Source organism: Channa argus, chromosome 8, assembly GCF_033026475.1.
Source record: "Channa argus isolate prfri chromosome 8, Channa argus male v1.0, whole genome shotgun sequence".
Classification (NCBI taxonomy): Eukaryota; Metazoa; Chordata; class Actinopteri; order Anabantiformes; family Channidae; genus Channa; species Channa argus.
The window spans coordinates 27,453,694-27,474,872 of record NC_090204.1 but is presented as its reverse complement, the minus strand read 5'-3'; the positions used below and the strand labels follow the sequence as shown (position 1 = coordinate 27,474,872).

Here is a 21,179-nt window from a genome sequence, read left to right as displayed (position 1 = left end):
TTTAGCACTAAACTTACCCAACACTGTTTTACTTGGCAGAACTTTGTTTTCTTGGATCCAAACATACGTGTTGTTTTCTGGACAGCAGTGTTCGATGAGTTCAATCCCCCAGAAGAGACAAATCTAAAGAACCTTTGGAGCATAGTTTCCTTCCTCCCTCCAAATTACTCAACCTCTGTCCTCTTCTTTCCATCTCCATTCTCTCGCTCAGTGTCACTCACAGCACTTTATTTCTGCACACCCACTGAATTTTAATCTCACACTCTTTTCATCTCTTTCCATCTCTCCGCGCCCCATTTGACTTTGAGCTCTCGTCGCTGACTGGATTTCTCCAGCATTGGTCCGTCCTCCTTTCCGAGTGCAGCAGCTTTCTCTGTGCTCTGCCCACGAATCCTCCTTCCAGCTGACATCAGTGTCATTTTACTCCCTGAAATCTCCTTTATGGCACACGTCTGTGGGCAGCTGGCTCACTCTTCATTCATGTTAAAAACACCTGGAAATGATGGCAGATCTTCTCTGTCTAATCACTGAGATTCAGCATTTCTGCACCACTGGTTTTGGGGTGAGTAGTGTGGGCAGGAACTTCCTGCAGCCGTCTCCTATCACACATCTTTTCTCTCCACACTTTTCATTTGTGCCTCGAACCTGTTCTTCTGACACGTGTCAGATTAGTCCCAAGTCATTTCCCTGCTGCCCTGACTTAAGCCAGCGACTGTCCAGGTCACGATTAGCCCAAAAGTTGCCTCTAAACACCACCTGGTTAACGAAAGGTCACCACTAACCATTTTCAGAACGTTTATCATTGTTTCCACGGCTCCGTCTCTCTTTACAGACATACACAGGAATTTAAATCCAGGCTCTACTCATGAGGTGATACTAAATAACGCTCGCAGGCTGTGATCATGAAGCAGATGTGTCATCACATTGTAAACGTAACAGTAACTATTATCACCTATGCATCTACACACCAGGACAAAAATGAATTGATGAGAATGAGTCATGAATTACTGTTAGAAAAGATGCCAAGACCATTCAGAACAAAAAGACTGTAAACTGATGGACTGGACTCCACTTGTAGCCCCCAGCAGGGCCAAATAGCCACAACATTGATGTGGATTGTAGGCAGGTGGCAGCTTACACCTTGGAGTAAATCAGACCATCTAGAAGATTGGCAACATTACCTTTAATCCAAATGTTCACTGTCTGGAGAGAAATAAAAAAAAAGGGAGCTATTGAAAAAGAAAGGCTGAAATGGAGAAGTTACTTGAAAGACAGTGAAAATAATGTGAACATAAAGCTTAGAGTTAAAAGATGAATATGAAGTTATTTCTTTGTTTAATTCCCATATTGGTATTGTGCTTCCACTTGCTGATACCTTGTCCCCTCACATGTTTTCCACTTGAGACCTGAGTGATTCAGTTGCTTGACTACAAACACATGAATCGCAGACTCCTTAAACACATTTTATTTCATCACTTGTAGGACTATGGAGCCACCTTTTGCGTAGCTATAGTTTATGAATCCCACTGCATCAATTTGCACTTTTTCAGAGTGATGACAAAATTCAAAGCATATACATAACAGGCACTGATCATAAAACCAAATAAATTATTTTCCCCATTTCCCCTTTTTTTTCCCACTTTATTTATTTTGTTTTACTGACCAACTACTCCCTCTTACCCACCATCTACAGTCTCTCTTTCCTTGTACTCTTTACTAATATCTTAACCCACCATGTCTGGATCACCCATGTTTGGACATGTTGCACCAATAGAAATTAAAAGAAATATGAATCCAAACAAAAAAAGATGGACCCTACATCACACTTACATTTTAACACAATTTATTCCATGACATGCCAAATGCCCATTTTCTGTGACTCCAATATGACTGCATGAAAAATTGATGCAGGGACAGGCCGGATGGTAATTTTGCTCAACTCTTTCTCCTGAAAAAATTACGTCCCTAATTGACTAAAGTGATTAAGATTTTGTGGGAAATGTTATTACTGGATTAGGTTTGTTCCACTGGATCACATTTTGTTAATGAATGAAGGGTTACATTTTGTAAAAGAGAGCGACTCGCAAGTAGGAGTTGATAGTGATGGATGACAGATGTACGAAGTGCATGACTGTCACCACACAACCAGACACCAGAGTATTGTGTGTGGTTCAGGCAAGGTATGGTCTTTAAAACAGGATAAAGTTTTTTAGATTTATTTCAATAGAAATATGTTCCATATCTTACGTTAAAGTATAAATGTAAATGGTAAATGTTTTATGCAGCCCAGTGCAGTGAAGAGGGTTCATAGCTCTACATGGGAGACACCAAACAGCCTCTACATAAGAGGATGACCCAGCAAAGGAGAAGCAACACCTTAGGACCAGAATCAGCAGTGTACCTACACCTGAAGGACAAAGGACACATTTTGGACAGAGAAGACAGATGGTATGAGACCTCCTCCTGGGCACAACCTGTCTCACATTTTTGATGCTTTTGTCCATCCCCAAGAAGATCAAGACCACTTCACACGTCCACTAAGGGCTAATGACCTAACGACCCCCATCTTGAGGGTTTAGGGAGTTAGGGTCATAATTGCTACATCTTGATGACTCTGGCCTGTTCGCACCTCCTAACAAGTGGGATACACCTTGGACAGGTCTCCAGCCTGTCTCAGGGCCAACACAGAGAGACATACAAAGACAGACAACCACTTACACTCACACCTTCAGGCAATTTAGAGTCACCAATTAACCTAACGTGCATGTATTTGGGTTGTGAGTGGGACCCGGGGGAAACCCATGCAAGCACAGGGAGAGCATGCAAACTCCACGTAGACACGACACAGCCCGCAGGCAGATTTAAGCCAGTTGTAATTATGTTCTCTATAAACATTTAGATAAAAATGTAAAACTTGAACAATTCCTTTTACAAATTTGCTACACATCTAATTTCTATACACTCAAATTGAAGGTCATCCAAAAGGTCATCCAGCTTTTGAATTGGATGGTCTTTGCCATTCTAGGCTTACATAGACAGCATGTCCACATCACAGTGGGAATTAATAGTAACATAAAATCTACACCAGCTGTGGAATTATGTCCGTTTTAGGAAAATCATGGAAACCCCTTCAGGCATTTGGACCTTTATCAGATGGACTCGAAGTCGTGCATGCAGACAGAGAAGACAGACCACACAGAGGTTTACTCAGTGCTTTGTCCACAGCCATAGCTGATTGTGGGTGAATTCACATCAGTTCAGTTGATTTGTGATCAGAACAAATATTCTTTAACTACAATGGATGGACTGAGCGACTCAAAACTTCTGCTATTCATCATCAGCAGTCAGTCTTTCTGCCCCCATGCACATTACTCCACTATTTAAAATATCCCATTCCAGTCTAGTCATACTGTGATGGGTTATTTGAAATAATGGAGTCAGTATAATTTCCCAGTATTAATCTGAAAATGCAGTTTTTGTATGAAAGTAATGTACAGTCATCCCTCACTTTGTGGTGTCTTTGCTAAAATCCTGGTGGAAAAAATAAACCCACTACCTGTTGTTCAAACGACCCTGCCCCCCATTTGCCACTTATGGTTACGGTCTATCAATCAATCAATCAATCAATCACAAAACAACAAGTAACATGTACACGTTTTTATGTAAACACAATCTCCACAGCTATGGTTCTGATCAGATCCCTGCCCCAGTAAGGTGTCCACAAAAAAAGCATTTGCAGCATATGAAAAAAATTAATGTGTAACTGTGGCTACAGGCACAGATAATGTTATGATGTGATACCAATTACAGCAGGTGTTTTTGTAGGGAATGTACAGCAATTGCAACCAGGTTATGAACATCAATAAAAAGCTACCAAACAACATACTTTTGTCCACCCGAATAATATGCGGTTTGTTAACGTTTATGTGCTTGTGAGAGTTACAGTTTCACAGCACTTGGTTAAGGGTAGAGAAAGATTGTGGTCGGACTCAATAGTGAAAAATGAAACACGCACGTCAATTTCAGTTAAGAACTGTCGAGATTCATCCACCTACTGATTGTTTCCTTAAAATGTCATTACAGTTGTAGCTCATTTACACCTAGTTCTTAAGAGACAGGCTTACCGTGCCATGCAAGTTATTTTACAGGTGAAATGAAGGATTAGAAGTTATATTTATATATATAGCCACTTTATTAGCTACATCTTTACAATCTAATGCAGCTCTGCCATGAATTCTACTTTTACAAGCTATGATTTCTCAGTTTTTAAAGTTGTACAGAAAAGGCGATAATTCTACTCTCTGTTTATTAGTCAAAGTGGTTACTGGACCTGTACTGGAAGCACTTATAAGAAGAGGTGGTTCTGTGGATTTGATGGCCACCTCATTCACCTAAACACGTGGCTCAGTGAGACTTTAAATTTGCCTCAGCTACTCACTAATCTGTCTTTACGGCATCACCAGCTATATCACATCACTGGAAGAGGAAAGGCTTCGGTGGTTATGATGTGGAACTCATGCAACCATTCTGTAGTTTGTTTACACCTGTTTGCTTTTGGCAATTGTATTTAAACTTCAGAAAGTATAGTTTTCTTTCGTCATCAAAACTTCAGTTCTTGGTATAATAATTCTTTTTTTCAAGGGAACCAGGGAGATTAGCCTACCAGTACACTGTATGGCATCACTGCAGCACTCTATTTAAAATTCTGCAGAATCCAGCATTTGTGATGTTATTGTCTGGTCATGGTGTTGCCCAAAAGGAATGAAGTGGTTTAGTGTCTATGGGGTATATCTGTAATAAGGCAACACTATCAAATATTTCTTTACTCAGTAGCACTAGACTTACTTCAGAGGTTTGGGGTGATTCTGCTGTGGGATAGATTGTTCTTTTTTTCCTCTTCCTCTTTACACAGAGTGGCTTTGCATTTTGCTGTTAACACAGATGTTTATTGATGTTTCTCCTGCACAGCTTGAAGCTTGATTGTGGAGGCTTGCAGATACTATGTGAGGTTAAGCGATTCTAATTAGTCTCCAGTGCTAGTGGCAACACACAGTTACACAGCTCCTCTTTGCCGGCTGTGCTACGTGATGCTTGAGCTGCTTTAGCACTTTTCCGTCCAAGTTGCCGAATCAGTTTTTGAACCTCTAACATTTCCTTTCTTGAATTTGATTAATATTTGCACAACCTCAACATCTCATTTTTATTGCCGTTCAATTTGTATTTATTTACACCTCCCCCTGTAGCTGACCAAGCATTCTACTGGAAAATTTCTAAGTTCTTTTCCATATGCTATAAAATGAGAGCTCTAAACTCTGCTCCCAGCATCCTCTTGGGGATGCATGTGACACGCTTTGATGTGTATACCCTCCAAAAATAGCTTACAACCTTGGCATTACCTTGTAGCTTGTCTAGGACTAAAATTATCTCATCAGTTCGGGTGAATTTTCTGAGCCAGAGAGTTGATCCTTTTCCAAAATGATTTAAAAGTGCACACAAAGTGCTTGCATCTTAAAATACAGTTTTTGTTATGTGTGTATAAAACTAGGAGGTATAACTGAAAGCCAGGGATATTTTTAAATTAGGAAGAATTTATCTCTGCTACTTGTTAAATCGCAATATAACCAAACAAAGGTTGTCAACCATCTGGAATTATACAATTTTATTAAGAAGAATGGTTAAATTCTGCCCTTCTCTATGTCAGATGTTTGTTAAGATGAGTTTTAAGTTGGTTTCTGATGTCCTCGTATACCACTGTAGACTCATCTTAACTCAAAAACAGGGTTTTAAATATTAGACAGCCTAATGATTCTAAAGGTCTGTTGTTTCTTTAAACAATGAAGTTCATTTTATTATTATCAAAAGGTTAAAAGCACAGACATTTATTTACCTTTGAATGAAATGTCATGTCATTTTCTAGCACATACCACCAGAGATGAACGAAACAGTCAAAAAAAGTTGGGACAATGTGTAAAAAGTAAAAGTAATAAAAACACATTGCAATGAGTTGCAATTGTAACCGAAACATATTTTATTCACAATAGAACATAAAAACATATCAGATGTTGAAACTGAGATAAATAGCCATTTCATGAAAATGAATAGCTCATTTTGAATTTGATGACATCTCAAAAAAGTTGAAACAGGGGCAAGAAAATGCTGGAAAGGTAAATGGCACAAATAAAAAAGCAAATGGAGGAGCATTTGACCTGGCAACTGGTCAGTAACATGACTGGATTATAAAAGGAGGTTTCAGAGAGGCAGGGTTTCTCGAATGTTCAGATGGGCAGAGGTTCACCAATCTGCGACAAACTGCGCCAAAATATTTTGGAACAATTTCAGAAAAATGTTCCTCAAGGTGAAATTGAAAAGACTTGGAAGATCCCTTTATCTACAGTATAAAATATGATCAAAAGATTCCGAGAATCAGGAGGAATCTTTGGGCCCCCACTGCATTAAAACAGGCCTGATTCTCTACAGGAGATCACTGCATGTGCTCAGGAACACTTCCAGAAATCACTGTCTGTGAACACAGTTCAATGTAAAATCCACAAATGTAAGTTAAAACTGTATCATGCAAAGAAGAAGCCACATGTGGACACGATCCGTTGTTTTCTCAGGGCCAAAGCTCATTTATAATAAGGCAAGGCAAAATGGAAAACTGTTCTATGGTCAGATGATTTTTGGAAAACATGGACGTCGTGTCCTGTGGATAAAGAGGAAAGGGACCATCCAGCTTGCTATGAACAGACAGTTGAAAAGCCTGCATCTCTAAAAGTGTGGGAGTGCATTACTGCCATGACAACAGCATGGCTGTGCAGGAAAAGAGTCCAGGTGCTAAACTGGCCAGCCTGCAGTCCAGACCTTTCACCAAAAGAAAATGATTCCCAAACAAATCACTTTCCAGACATTTACAGACAGTTGTCCAAAGAAGACTGAAAAGCACACAATGATGTACATCAACCTGTTCCACCTTTTTTTTAAGATGTGTTGCTACCATCAAATTAACTTATATTTTCCATGGAATGAGTCTCAGTTTAAATGTTTGATATGCTGTTTATCTACTAATGTGAATAAAATATTGGTTGATAAGACTTGCAAATCATCTCATTCAATTTTTATTTACATTATATCCATTGTCCCAACTTTTTTGGAATTGGGGTTTTATGTGAAGGCAAGTTGAAGGTGTCACGACTGTGGGTGTACTGTACATCTCATCTGTATACCTTACTTTCCATATCATCACTAATAAAAATTAAATCCATTAATAACTCATTGGTTACAGTGTTCTCTGTAGCCAGTGTTTATGGAGGATTGTTTGAGGACAACTTTACTCTTTCCACTGCAAGAGAACTAAACGTTTCCATTACTCCAGAAAAGCCAGCAGAGGGACAGAGCTTCACTCTAGAGGAGTCTGTCTTGTCAAATACAGTCTAATTCTTCCAGTTATTCTTTCATTCATATAAAAAAAATAAGTTAACGATAGTTCAGGCTTCAGTATTTGAATTAAACACGGTACCTCCTGAAAAATAAGACGTCTTTGATTATGCTGTACAGCTGTTTCTATGCGTTAGACAATTTTTGGGTTTGGGTCAGAATCACTAAGTAGATACATCGGCCCTTGTTTATGATTGAACTTCTTGCAGTGCTACAATTCAAGTAATTCTTCAAACCGTTTCAGGGCTTTATCTTCTGATGGCTCTGGTACAGCTTATACTTTTATAAAACATATCACATGCAAAACATTACCATTGAAAACGTTTAACTAAACTAACATAACTTTTCTGTCAAATAACGTTTCTTGTCATCTGTTGTTATCAAACCAACTACAGAGAGACGTTCGATGAATTGGAGGCTTCACACATGTCCTCATCCCATATGTAGGATGAAGGTTAATGAGGTCATCACTGTAACTGATTGGCATTGACTGGATAAAGCCTGCTCCTTTGTGAACCTTTGCTGACTTTAACCAACTGAAAAATGACTGGAACACAAAGTGCTGCCAGCAAGAGAGCCACTCGAAGCTAGTAAGGAATAAATAGCAGGGAGCTCTTTCAGTGAGTGATATCTGCACCGACAGTGTGCAGAAGAGAGCACAACAAGAAGACTAACAATGAGCCGCACCACACCTCTGTTTTTCTTCGTGTTGATATGAAAAGATATCCTGTCCAAAATTACTGCCACATCTTTCTCTGTGTGTTTTGATTGAATGTAGTCAGACTTTATACACATCAGCAAAGAAAAGTGTTGAAGAAAGGCTGTTTTTTTTTTTCTATTGTGCAGAACCGCACAGCTGCCAAACTACTATAGTGAAAGATCCATAAGGACCTAGAATCAGGGCATTCATGTAAGAGTGTGTATGAATGAAAGTTGTGACCGACAGGTAAACACAGATACATAATAAGGTAATCCTTTCCCTAAAGCTCTAAGCATAAGGTGTGTGCTGTGTTGTGCTGCAGTGCCTGGAGCTCCTCCCAGGAAGGTGGAGGCAGACGCCCTCAACTCCACCACTGTCAGAGTGACATGGAAGCCCCCCCTGTCTGTGAAGCAGCATGGCCAGATCAGAGGCTACCAGCTGGTCTACTCCAGGCTAGAGAACGGGGAGCCTCATGGCCAGCCAGTCATCATGGACATTTCCCTCCCAGACGCCCAGGTACTGTCAAAGAGCACATCGGGTGATTTGTGTTTGTTTAATGTGCTGACAAAGGGCTGAAGAACAGAGAGTTTGGTTCAAATCCCAAATCGTGACATATGTTCGCTTGAGGTAAGTTTTGTAAAGTTTATTTGTAGTTTATGGAAACAGAATCAGGTTTTTATGCTCAGGTAGGCAGCCTGGCCTGCCCTCTGATTGGTGGAGGCTGTGGGGCTGTATGCACCCTGAGAGAAGGATCTGTAACCCAAACGTGTTAGTTATGACCCCTGTCAGACTTGCAGCCCTTATACTTAAAGCTGCAATATGCCATCTTAGCATATAGGCTAAGTGTAGCATGAGAGTGTAAATCAATTCACCCAATCAACACTGATGCTGTGTCAAAGCCTCTGGTGTCACGCTGATTCATAAAGTACACTCATCACACAGGATTTGGACGGCAGAACGTCTAGGACGGATCCGCAGCACCTCTGCACATTATAAAAAAGTTCCAGAGCATATGTCCACAGATAAAAGATTGCATACTGTAGCTTTAATAGAATTTAACAGTAATATCAACTATAAATACAGCGTCTAGAAAATACATTTGCCTCCTGTTTAAAGTTTAAATCAGCAAGACTTTCATGTCAAAGTGAAAGTAGGTCTCTGCAGAATCATCTACAGGGGATTCACCTCATTCAGTGTAACTCATCTAAGTTACCACTGATGTAGCTTGAAGAAGTCATTTCCATCTGGTAGGTGCAGTCACTAAAATCTACAGCACACTCCAAATAACTCCAAATACGGCACATTATTAAAAGCAGAAGTCAGAGGATCGATACAAGAACATTTCCTATCCTTCAAAAATCTCTTGGAGTACAGTAAATTCTTAATTCAAAAATCCAAGGAATAGATCACATTGGTAAAATCTGCTTAGAGCAGGCTGCCCTCAAAACCTGCCTGTGCAAGAGGGTGAAATCTCCTATAGATGTTCAGTGAGATTTGGTGACTGCTAGGGCCACAGCAGATGGATCATAAGGTCATGATTAACAAAAAACAATACTGCAAACACAGACAAAGCTAACAATGTTCATGTTTTCTTGAAATATGTAGCAGTACAGGACAAACACTTGCAAAGCTATTACCATAGCATGAGGACATTGTAGGAGAGCTGGGGACTGGGAGACCTGGATTCATGTAAGAATAGGGCAGTGGGTCATCCATTGATCACTGGGCAGCCCCACGTTGCCCTCGGAGTGTGTGTGTTCCTCAGTTGTAAGTCACTATAAAATTGTCAAATAAGTAAACCTATAACTTTAACCAACCAATGGTAGTTTTAAGTAGGATCAGTTCATTAAAATCAATAGAGTGTAATGACTTATTATTATTAATTATTTATTTTTGTCCTTTCGGCTTATCCTGTGAGTTCAGTGTCGCCACAGCGGATCATTGTCCGCATGTTGATTCGGCACAGTTTTTACGCCGGATGCCCTTCCTGACTCAACCCTCCCCAATTTCTACTGGGCCTGGACCAGCACTGCACAGCTGGGGAGGGGAGTGGGCCGTTAGGGGTTCAGTGTCTCACCCAGGGACACTTCGACATATAGCCAGGGCCTGGGATCGAACCCCTCACCCTGTGGTCCGTGGACGACTGCCTTTATTTTATTATATCGATTCATTTGCATAGTGTATTAATTCAGAAATGTGCCTGAACTCCCAGCACTGTTTATCCAACTACACTTCTGATCCAAAGGCGTTTAGAAGAGAGTGAATAACATTACGCCGAACTTAGTGTATCAGAAAAGTAGAAAGCAGATTTAAATTAAATGCAAAACAAAATATGAGCAAATGAGGACATTGAATATTAATAACATCAGCCTGAGAAATGAACCTAACCATATCTGTATGGAACAAGTGTATTAATGCACATCAAAATAAAGCAGATTAGGAGGTTATTTCAGATACTCAATATGCTTCCACAAATGTCTTTCTGGGGAACACATACCTTACAAGCCTAAATGTGCAAATGATTTCTTATCGTTCTCTGAAAATAGGAATAGGATGAAACAGATTAAAATAACTGTGTGTGGTCTGATGAAAATGCATTAGATTAGATCCAAATGGGCGACATTTGTATGATGAAAATGCATCTACAATGGCTTTTGATTCCATCAGAATAATTGCATTTCATGTTTTCCACAGGTTTATTTTTATTCCAGCCTACAGTGGTGGAAAACAGCCACAGATTTCAACGTGTGAATAATAGAAAAAAAACCTCGATAATCCTGCTTTGGAATGCAAAAGCAAGTGCGTGCGTGCGAGTCTGTGTTTGCGATAGTTCAAAACTTGACGTGTTATGAAAGCAGTTCACATTCAGCACCGCAGATCTCATTTCTTTTACAAATTCAAAACATTCCTAGAGTAAGTTCAAATTCACCAGCGCACAGAAGGATTGTCCCGTTTCAAATGACCGGCTAAATGCCTTGATGAGGAGGAGAAGCAGCAGCAGCAGCGGTGACACTTGTAATGCTAAAATCTTTGTTATGGTAACACTCAACATGAAGTGCTGCTCAAGGCATCCCGAGGAAATTGTGACACACATTATAATAATCCTCTGCATTCTCACACATACTATAGTGAAGGGCTTAAAATATGCAGACTTATGCACACAAAACAACCTTTGCTGATGAGCTTCCCCTTGATGACAGGATGCCATGGCCAATAAATGTCAATGGACTCTCTACAATGAAGGAAGAGTTTATTGTTACTGATACAAGGTGGCATGAGTTATTTAGACGTACTGGTTAAATAAACCACAATACATGAGCATGTCTCAGCCCTTTAACACTGGGACATTAATTACTTGTGCATTTCTTGGATAAATATTGCATTCAGGGCCCTACACAGGCCGTTGTTCATGTACAAATAGTATCTAAAGCCGTGTGTAGAGATGCAACAATACCAAAAAAAACAACATTTGCCATCAAGGACACTTCAACATGTGACAGGAGGAGCTGTGAGTCAAACCAACATTGACTCTACCTCCTAAGCCACAGTTGCCCATGTACAAATTTAGAAATGATCAAATAAAAGAGTCAAAACCCTAAAAAGCAAAGTGAGGACAAAAAAGTTAACTGTTGTTCAGAATCAGTGTTACAAGTTTAACAACTTGTCTGGCAAATATACAGCTTCTTTTTACCTGAAACATGAGGCCGTGCACATAATACAAACTAAAATGAAATAAAGTTGAATTTTAATTACATTAGAAAGTCTACTTCTGATTCATTTTATGTAACTGATGGGTAACATACAGTGTGATGGCCGTTCTGCTTGTCTGATAAATGCAGAGGTCATAGCAGTTAACATGGCTGAAAAGAGACACGTATCGTAAGATACCCACAAAATCTCACAGGATGATCCATCCAGAAGCTTGAATGACAGGAGATGAAATCTTTGGAACAAAGGAAAAACCATCAACAATTAGCAAGTAGGCAGCAGTAGGAGTGAGCCCACTGAAGCAAAAGTCAAGTGTTTAACATGCTCAGCATGGTGATGTTCAGTTTGTTATGTTCACCAGCAGGAGAGTTTCACTCGATTGCCTTTATAAGCACCATTCTTGTCTTATCTGTGCAAGGCAGAAGGCCTGGTGAGGGGCCCGCATCTCACAAGCCATCTACAACTTTTAACACACATACACGCAGACCCCCTCACAGACCTTACTGCTGAGGGACCTTCCATTACACAACTGTCTTCAAGCCTGATCCGTGATAAGTTTAGTCTCTCCCCCTGGCGTCAGTGATGCTAATGAGAGTCAACACATGGTTTATGGTGTGAGCACATAGAAAGTTCTCTGTCCTACACATACAGACACATACAGCCTCTAGAGGCATAACTCACTGACCCATCCACTTGCAGAACTGGCTAAATTTGGACAAGTTGGACCAGCTTTGTTGTTTTTTTCTCTTTCCCAATTGCTCAAAGTTATGTTCATAAAAACCAGTATGTTTCCTCTGCTATAGAAATCTTACTAAAAATGCTAATTTAAATTTACTTGATACATTCATGAATGAGCGATAGATAAAAGGTGTAATTCCTGTGAATTCTGCATGATCTTGCAATTTTGGAAACTTTTGCCATGTACAATATACAGTATAGGACTATGTGGCATGTTTGTAACAGCAGCCAAAAAAAAACGTGTGTATTACATATGAGGATCATAAGAATAATTTTGGTGGCATCTGCCTGTTTGACTGGTTGTATGAGCAGGTAGGGACAAAAAACCTCTGTGACCACCAAGGGTGCAGCACTTATTGCAAATTTGACCTACACTCTGTACTGTTCCTAAACGCCTCATGCACAAGGTAAATGATAGGTTCACTTATAACCTGATAAAGCTATTCAGTGAGATTTATTCTCCGAGTAACACGTTGCTCTGAGTTAGGCCAGCACTCCCCACCTCCAAAAACATTATCACCCTTAAACATTGACTGGAAAAAGTGGCTGAAATGCTTCTTTCTGTTTTTAACCTACTTGACCTATGGACCCTATAGTAACAACATTAATGGCTTAGGCTGTGCCACATGCTTTTTGTAATGACATCACACTTTCTCTTTGATGGAGGAATTTAGTCTCTGAAGTGCTGATGAGACATTTTAGAAATACTGCAGCTTTGGTGTAGAGCCATGTGTACAGCCCATGTGTCCTTGTCAGGTCACCTCCAGCTTCTGTCTCTGTCAGGGAGCTTATGGAACCTGTCACCAGTTGTACGGCTTCACTCGGACGTCACTAAAGCAAAGACTAAAAAGCTGTGTTTTTGAAAGTTGTGGTGTTTGTTGTCTCTAGTGGAGCTGTCTGAAAATCCTTCAGTTGTTTCATTTGTTGGTCTCAGCTTGCCAGCAGTCAGTGCAGATTACGGCTTTTTGTCACAAAAAGACCTTGATGACAAAATAAATTCAGTCATGCCAAATTATGGGAGCTTACAGGCAGAGAGCAGAGCTTTAATTGGCTGCTCATTCCCAGTCTAGGTTCTCCGCTGTTTGCTTTAGACTCTGCTCCTTTGTTCTCAATTGCTTTTTTCCTGGCAAGCTTGTGTGTTGTGAGATCTTAGTGAAGCGTATTTTTGGATGGCTGAAGAATGCTTGAAGGAGTTTCTTATCCCTCACAGCACTGATGGCTGTGAAGCGTGAGCATTGCCTGATCTGATAAGATATGGCAACTTCTCTGTGGCTCATCTTTGTTTGTTGTAGCCCTGAAAAACAAATCCAGCAATGGGTCGAGCACTGAGGGAGGTGCCAAAGACAATGTCTTCATTGTCTGTTTTTGTTGTAGTTAGCACTAATACTCCTCATTTAATTGTGAAATTTGACCATTTTAATAAATGGCTGGATATTCCGACAAATGAGGACAGTTGGGCATGTTAACAAACATCGTAATACAAAGGTTGCATTCAGAAACACATTTGGTAACATTATGATGTCATTCACTTCTGGACAAAGCTGCACCCTTCTGGATTATATCATTTTGTTTCGCAAAAAAAAGTTTTATAATTTTGGTGCAACCTCGTGGGTTGCCAGTCCCCACTCTGTAACATTTTTCCTACAATCAAGTGAAGAGTGAAATGCTGTGTAAAGTGTTCGGCCGGAGGAGGCTGGTCGAAGGCTTCTCTTAGAGATCTGAGGTGAAACGAAGAGTAAGTGTGTGTTTCTTTTTTTTTTTTTTTTAACAAATACAGATGAAAGAAAAGCCAAGTGGGGGTTTACAATAAGTCGTTGATGCTAATGGAGGTCAAGCTACATACAAGATTAATAATTTGTCTGTCAACATCTATGGGTGCAAGGAACCTCATCAGTGTGTTTCACAGAGTAGTCATGGTATGTGAAGTTAAGTATGAAAGAGGCCAATGTCTGATGTTGAACTGTAAGTTGAATAAAATATTTTAGTGTTCTACCAAAGCCTGAGTGATATATCTGATTGTTAACCGCTAAATGTTCTACTATATGTTCACCAGCAACGTTGTGTGCTGCTTAGTGTTGGGCAGGGAGTGTAAAATAGGTTTGATACAGACACAGATAAGAACGGTCAGGTGTGTTTGAAAGCAATGTATTAATACTGTAGGACTAAGGCTTCTAACATAGTGTGTTATGGTACAGTAAAGTTCCAAATGTGCAAATGTGTCTACATAAGCAAGCAGCATTAATCTGTCGACATTCTCTTAAGAAAACATAAACGAAACTTGTAACTTGTGATGCAGATGATCTGATGTGTACAGTGTAAAAAATACACACATCAACATCAACATGAGAACCAATGGTTTTAAAAGTTTACCTGAATGTCATCATGCTAATAAGCAATGCAGAATCTCCCGAGGGGGTAGAAATTCACAAACTGCCATTTAAAACCAACGAATGCTGTTGATAAATACAGTAAATGCAAGGCTAGAAACTTTAAAAGGTGAAAAATATGAGAAGGGAATAGTTTTGGTTACATAGACAGAGCCGGTTCCAGCCATTTTGGTGCCGTAGGCGAGAGTGTTCAAACTGTTCAAACAACAATATAATATAACAAGATTAGAAAAGGTGCCATGGCCGGTGAATACACCGTATTTAGTAACAATGGGCCTAATAGAAGCACAATGTGCAGTCAAGACAACAGAAAACTATGATGTAGCATTAAACTCTTATCCATATCTCTGATAGCTGTCATTTGTAGTTGTACACATATGGACTTTTTTGCAGAACAAGCATCCAGAAATCTCACGCAAGCTGCACCTGATGCCTTGGACAGACTTCTTTATGATGACAATATCAATATGCCACATATAAGATAAGATACATTAAGATAAGATCAAACTTTATTGATCCCAACGTGGGGAAATTCACTTGTTAAGCAGCTCACAGAAAGTGCAAAAAGCAGTGGAATATACAAATAATGTGCTCATAAAAAGCACATAGCCAAGAGAATTTACAGAATCCAAGCATGAAATGTTCAGCTAAACTGCTGAGTTGTTCAGTCTTATAGTGGTGGGAATCCTGCACTGAGGGTTTATGAAGGAGCTGCACTTTCTGATGCAGCAGGTGAGAGTCAGCTGTCAGCTGGCCAACATCCGTCTCTCACCCACCTCTTCCACAGACTGCAGCCGGCAGACCGGGACAGAGCTGGTCTTCCTTGCCAGCTTGTTCAGTCTCTTCCTTTCCCAGTCAGTGCTGACTGCACCCCAGCAATATGACATGATGATGGGAACTGCTACCTAAGATGTGGGGGGACGGGACCCCCCCCGTTACTACAACCCTGCCAGCAGGTGGTGCCATTGGCGGCCGCCTATGTGGCCTATGCCAAAAGCTGGTTCTGTATATAAATCTGTGTTACTATAAAGTCTTGGAATGTGGAAAAAAAGTATAGCAGCTGTAAAGTTGGACCTGTTTCATTCATAATAATACATTAACATTTATTAGTTGAATAGTGTTTTATGAGAATCTTCACCTAAAAGAAATAACTACTATTAAAAGTAGTGTGAAATGGAAATACTGCATTACAAGTACCTAAAATTGTACTTTAATAAATTAGAATAATTTGAAATTTAATAAATGTATTTGTTTACTTGCAACGTTTCTATTTAGTGTGAAAAGACTCGTTCGTTGTCTCACCTGTCATCTTGTGTCCTATATCTCTCGCTTCTCGTCAGCGCAGACCAGATGGACAGTTAAGGGAAGGTGAAGAGACATTTAGACAATACACAAAAATAAATAAATAGACTTGTAGACTGTTCCTGCTGTGAACAGCTCAACTACTCAGGCTACCATTTAGTTTGATGGCTGCTTTAAATATCCAGCCAGACAGTGGGCACCACTAAAGTGAGAACGACAGCCTGGGGTTGCAGGGAAATGGCAGCAACTGAAGTGACAGTTGAGGCCGAACCTGCCAGACTATCTGCCTCATGTAATACTGTGACACAGACCAGCAGACAGCAGACTCAGCTCATTATGGTGTGAGACAAAGAAAATTTCAATGTTTGCAGTTTCCTTTAACTTTTACAGTGTTGATAGCCATCAGTTTAGGAAGCTCTGCCTGTGGGAGTCTGTCTGTTCTTTGTCTGATTGTAAGACAAAAGAAACTAGTTAGAAGCTGAGGGGATCAAATCTGTACCTTCACGTATAGTATTATGTTGGAACACATTGTGTCCTTATTGGTTAATAGAAAGAATTCTGTTTGTTCATTTAAATTAACTTTTATTTAATGTATGTGTGTGTGTGTGTGTGATCTCTGCTTTGGCCAGAGAATGAAGCAGATTTTCACCCCACCATTAACAGCTACCATTGTTTATGAGAACAGCTTTTGTTTATTTCTTCTGCGAAGCTGAGGAAGCAAAGCCCTTTGTCTTTTATTTTCGGATTAGTCAGCAAGGTTGAGGAGCGGAATACAAATGCCCTGTGCCTTTAAATCACAGCTGCTAAAGCAGCCGTTCATGTGTAGGGAGCGAAATAGGCCCAGTAATGTGCCGCAGCCTCCATCAGTGAATCACTTTATGGCCTAAAAAGATCCTTGAACATTGGGAGTAATTGTTATTTAAGCTTATCACAATGCATAACCCTCTATGCTCAAATTGTTCACCAGAGACCCGTATGGTGTCAGACATCTAAGCGTAATTTTAACTTGGATCTCTATTGTTCATGCGAGTCGTGCAGTGTTAAAGTTCACCAAACAAACTTCCATAGTATAATGGGTCCCACAGGGGTGTATTAAATACATGATTTTTATTTTTTAAAAACTAGGCATTCTATAGTTATTCTGCTGATAGCTTAAGATGAAGGCTACAGAACAGTATACTGATCCCTGCTGCTGTGCTCTGATACATAATAGACTTGTTCTTAAAGGTATCCGCTAGTTTTGAGCACACAAAACACTTCATTTACACTAAGTTCATGTCCAAATGATGTTGCATTGTTTTTCATAAACATCATATTTTGAGACTGGATGTTATCATGAAATTTACTGGTGTATTATCAAACGTTTTCCCCCCCATAAATAGTGACGTCTTCATGCAGCTTCATGTCAGGAGCAAAGTGTCAGTCTTTGGCATGATTTAAATGCAAATGAATATTAAAGTCTAAGTAACACAACTCAGCCCAAACAAGCGTAATCCCTGATTGATTCCTGCAGAAGTCAGGACTCTCTGACATCTGGAGGTGAAAAGTAAACTGACTTCAGAGCTCTACAGTCTCTTTCTGCAAGATTGTATCTACTCCCTCATCCCCACCACCAGCTTCAGCTACGAGCACAACCTCAGTGAAGAACAATAGCTAAAGACGAGATGAGAAACTGAAAATATTATGTTCTGCTCTGCCACAGAATGGTCAGTATGAATAGATCCCACTGACACCAGACATACAGAGCAAATAATAGTGGGGCAACACCAACAAAGAATGTTTGCTACTTCCAAATGTTGTGTGTGTCACAGCCTGATTAGTCTTATTCCACTGTGCCAGTATCAGTGAGCTACATTGTTGCATTGTTGAGTAACATGTTCCCTCATTACCATAAAATCACAATGTAACTGACAGTTGAATCTCATGTACAGCACACTGTCCTGCAGCCTGACCATAGATGAGATTTTGTGCCACTGTAAATAGTCTCCACCAAATGAATGATCTGAGTACAGTACAGAATGCGTCATTCATCCATCTGTCTGTCCGCAGTGGCTATTTAGACAATCAGTCCCCAAATCGCCAAAATGCACAGAGCCCTTTTCCAAATAAACAAAGATGATTGACAGTCTGAATGGATATTGTTTGCAAAACGCATGAGACCTACAGCATTTGACATATGCAGATGCTATGCAGCGTCACGTCAATGTAAAACTAATGTTCTAATATTTTGGCCACCTCATTCATTTTAAATAGAATGCAACCGCAAGGGGGCACAAGCCAGTGTCTTCTTGTGCCAGTCCCAAGTCTGGATAAATGCAGAGGGTTGTGGCAGGAAGGGCATCCGACGTAAAACACATGCCAAATCAAACATGCGAATCGTGACAAAGGCTTCCATACCGGATCGGTCGGGGCCCGGGTTAACAACGACCGCCACCGGTGCTGTTGACCTACAGGGTACCGGTGGAAATTGGACTACTGTTGGTCGAAGACGAAGAAGAAGAGGAGGAAGGTGTGTTCGTAGGCAGAGAGAGAAGAGGAAAGCTAAGAATGTAGGACTGACAGTAGGGACTTTGAATGTTGGTACTATGACAGGGAAGGCTAGGGAGTTGATCGACATGATGCAGAGAAGGAAGGTGGACATACTGTGTGTCCAGGAGACCAGGTGGAAAGGTAGCAAGGCTAGAAGCTTAGGAGCAGGGTTCAAGTTGTTTTACCATGGGTCAGATAGGAAGAGAAATGGAGTAGGAGTTATATTAGAGGATTTTTTATATAGAGGATTTTGTGAGGAATGTTCTAGAGGTGAAAAGAGTATCAGACAGGTTGATGAGTCTGAAGCTGGAAGTTGAAGGGGTGATGTTCAATGTTGAGAGTGGTTATGCCCCACAGGTAGGATGTGAGTTAGAAGAGAAGGAGAAATTCTGGAGTGAGTTAGATCAAGTGATGCAGAGCATCCCCAGAGGTGAGAGAGTTGTCATTGGTGCAGATTTCAATGGGCATGTTGGTGAAGGGAACAGAGGTGATGAGACTGTTATGGGCAGGTTTGGTGTTCAGGACAGGAACGCAGAAGGTCAGATGGTGGTTGACTTTGCAAAGAGGATGGAAATGGCTGTAGTAAACACTTTCTTTCAGAAGAGGCAGGAACATAGGGTGACGTACAAGAGCGGAGGTAGAAGCACTCAGGTAGACTACATCTTGTGTAGACGTTGTAATCTGAAAGAGATCAGTGACTGTAAAGCATTGGTAGGGGAGAGTGTAGCCAAACAACACAGGATTGTGGTGTGTAAAATGATGCTGGTGGTGAGGAAGATAAGGAGGACAAAGGCAGAGAAGAGGACAAAGTGGTGGAAGTTGAAAAAGGAAGAATGTCGTTTAGTTTTCAGGGAGGAGCTGAGACAGACTCTGGGTGGTTTGGAGGTGCTTCCAGATGACTGGACTACTACAGCTAATGTGATCAGGGAGACAGGTAGGAGGGTACTCGGTCTGTCATCTGGAAAGAGGAAAATGGACAAGGAGACTTGGTGGTGGAACGAGGAAGTTCAGGAGACTATACAGGGAAAGAGGTTAGCTAAGAAGAAGTGGGACACTGAGAGGACTGAAGAGAGTAGACAGGAGTACAGGGAGATACAGCGTAAGGTGAAGATAGAGGTGGCAAAGGCCAAACAAAGAGCATATGAGGACTTGTATCCTAGGTTGGACACTAAAGAGGGAGAGGTGGATTTGTACAGGTTGGCCAGACAAAGAGATAGAGATGGAAAGGATGTGCAGCAGGTTAGTGTGATTAAAGATAAGGATGGAAATGTATTGACAGGTGCCAGGAGTGTGATGGGAAGATGGAAGGAGAACTTTGAAGAGTTGATGAACGAGGAAAATGAAAGGGAACAAAGAGTAGAAGAGGTGACTGGTGTGGAGCAGGAAGTAGCAAAGATTAGTAAGTGAAGTGAAGTGAGGAGGACATTGAAGAGGATGAAGAGCGGAAAGGCAGTTGGTCCTGATGACAAACCGGTGGAGGTATGGAAGTGTCTAGGAGAGGTGGCAGTAGAGTCTCTGACTAGTTTGTTTAACAAGATCTTGGAGAGTGAGAGGATGCTGAGGACTGGAGGAGAAGTGTACTGGTACCAATTTTTAAGAACAAGGGAGATGAGCAGAGCTGTGGCAACTACAGAGGAATAAAGCTGATGAGTCACACAATGAAGTTGTGGGAAAGAGTAGTGGAAGCTCGGCTAAGGGCAGAGGTGAACATTTGTGAGCAGCAATATGGTTTCATGCCTAGAAAGAGTACAGCAGATGCAGTATTTGCTTTGAGGATGCTGATGGAGAAGTACAGAGAAGGTCATAGGGAGTTGCATTGTGTCTTCGTAGATTTAGAAAAAGCGTATGACAGGGTGCCGAGAGAGGAGCTGTGGTATTGTATGAGGACGTCTGGAGTGGCAGAGAAGTATGTTAGAGTGGTGCAGGACATGTATGAGAGCTGTAAGACAGTGGTGAGGTGCTGTAGGTGTGACAGAGGAGTTCAAGGTGGAGGTGGGTCTGCATCAAGGATCGGCTTTGAGCCCCTTCTTGTTTGCTCTGGTGATGGACAGACTGACAGATGAGGTTAGACAAGAATCTCCCTGGACTATGATGTTTGCAGATGACATTGTTATTTGTAGTGAGAGCAGGGAGCAGGTGGAGGAAAATCTAGAGAGGTGGAGGTCTGCTCTGGAAAACAGAGGAATGAAGCTTAGCCGCAGCAAGACAGAATACATGTGTGTCAATGAGAGGGACCCAGGTGGAACGGTGAGGTTACAGGGGGCAGAGGTGAAGAAGGTGCAGGACTTTAAGTACTTAGGGTCAACGGTTCAGAGCAACGGAGAGTGTGGAAAAGAGGTGAAGAGGCGAGTGCAGGCAGGTTGGAACAGGTGGAGAAAAGT

At 40.9% G+C, this 21,179-nt stretch overlaps 1 protein-coding gene across 28 annotated transcripts in view; it reads left to right on the top strand.

Moving 5' to 3' along the window:
- The window catches only part of ptprfa (protein tyrosine phosphatase receptor type Fa), a 316,431-nt gene that overhangs the window by 209,873 nt on the left and 85,379 nt on the right, over positions 1-21,179 (top strand). For all 28 annotated transcript variants that reach the window (XR_010914989.1, XM_067512515.1, XM_067512498.1 and 25 more), the window contains one exon: positions 8,457-8,650. Coding sequence is in view for 27 of the 28 variants with exons in the window: in XM_067512515.1 (XP_067368616.1) it covers positions 8,457-8,650 (194 nt within the window). In the remaining variant the exon portion in view is untranslated. The remainder of the gene's footprint in view (positions 1-8,456; positions 8,651-21,179) is intronic.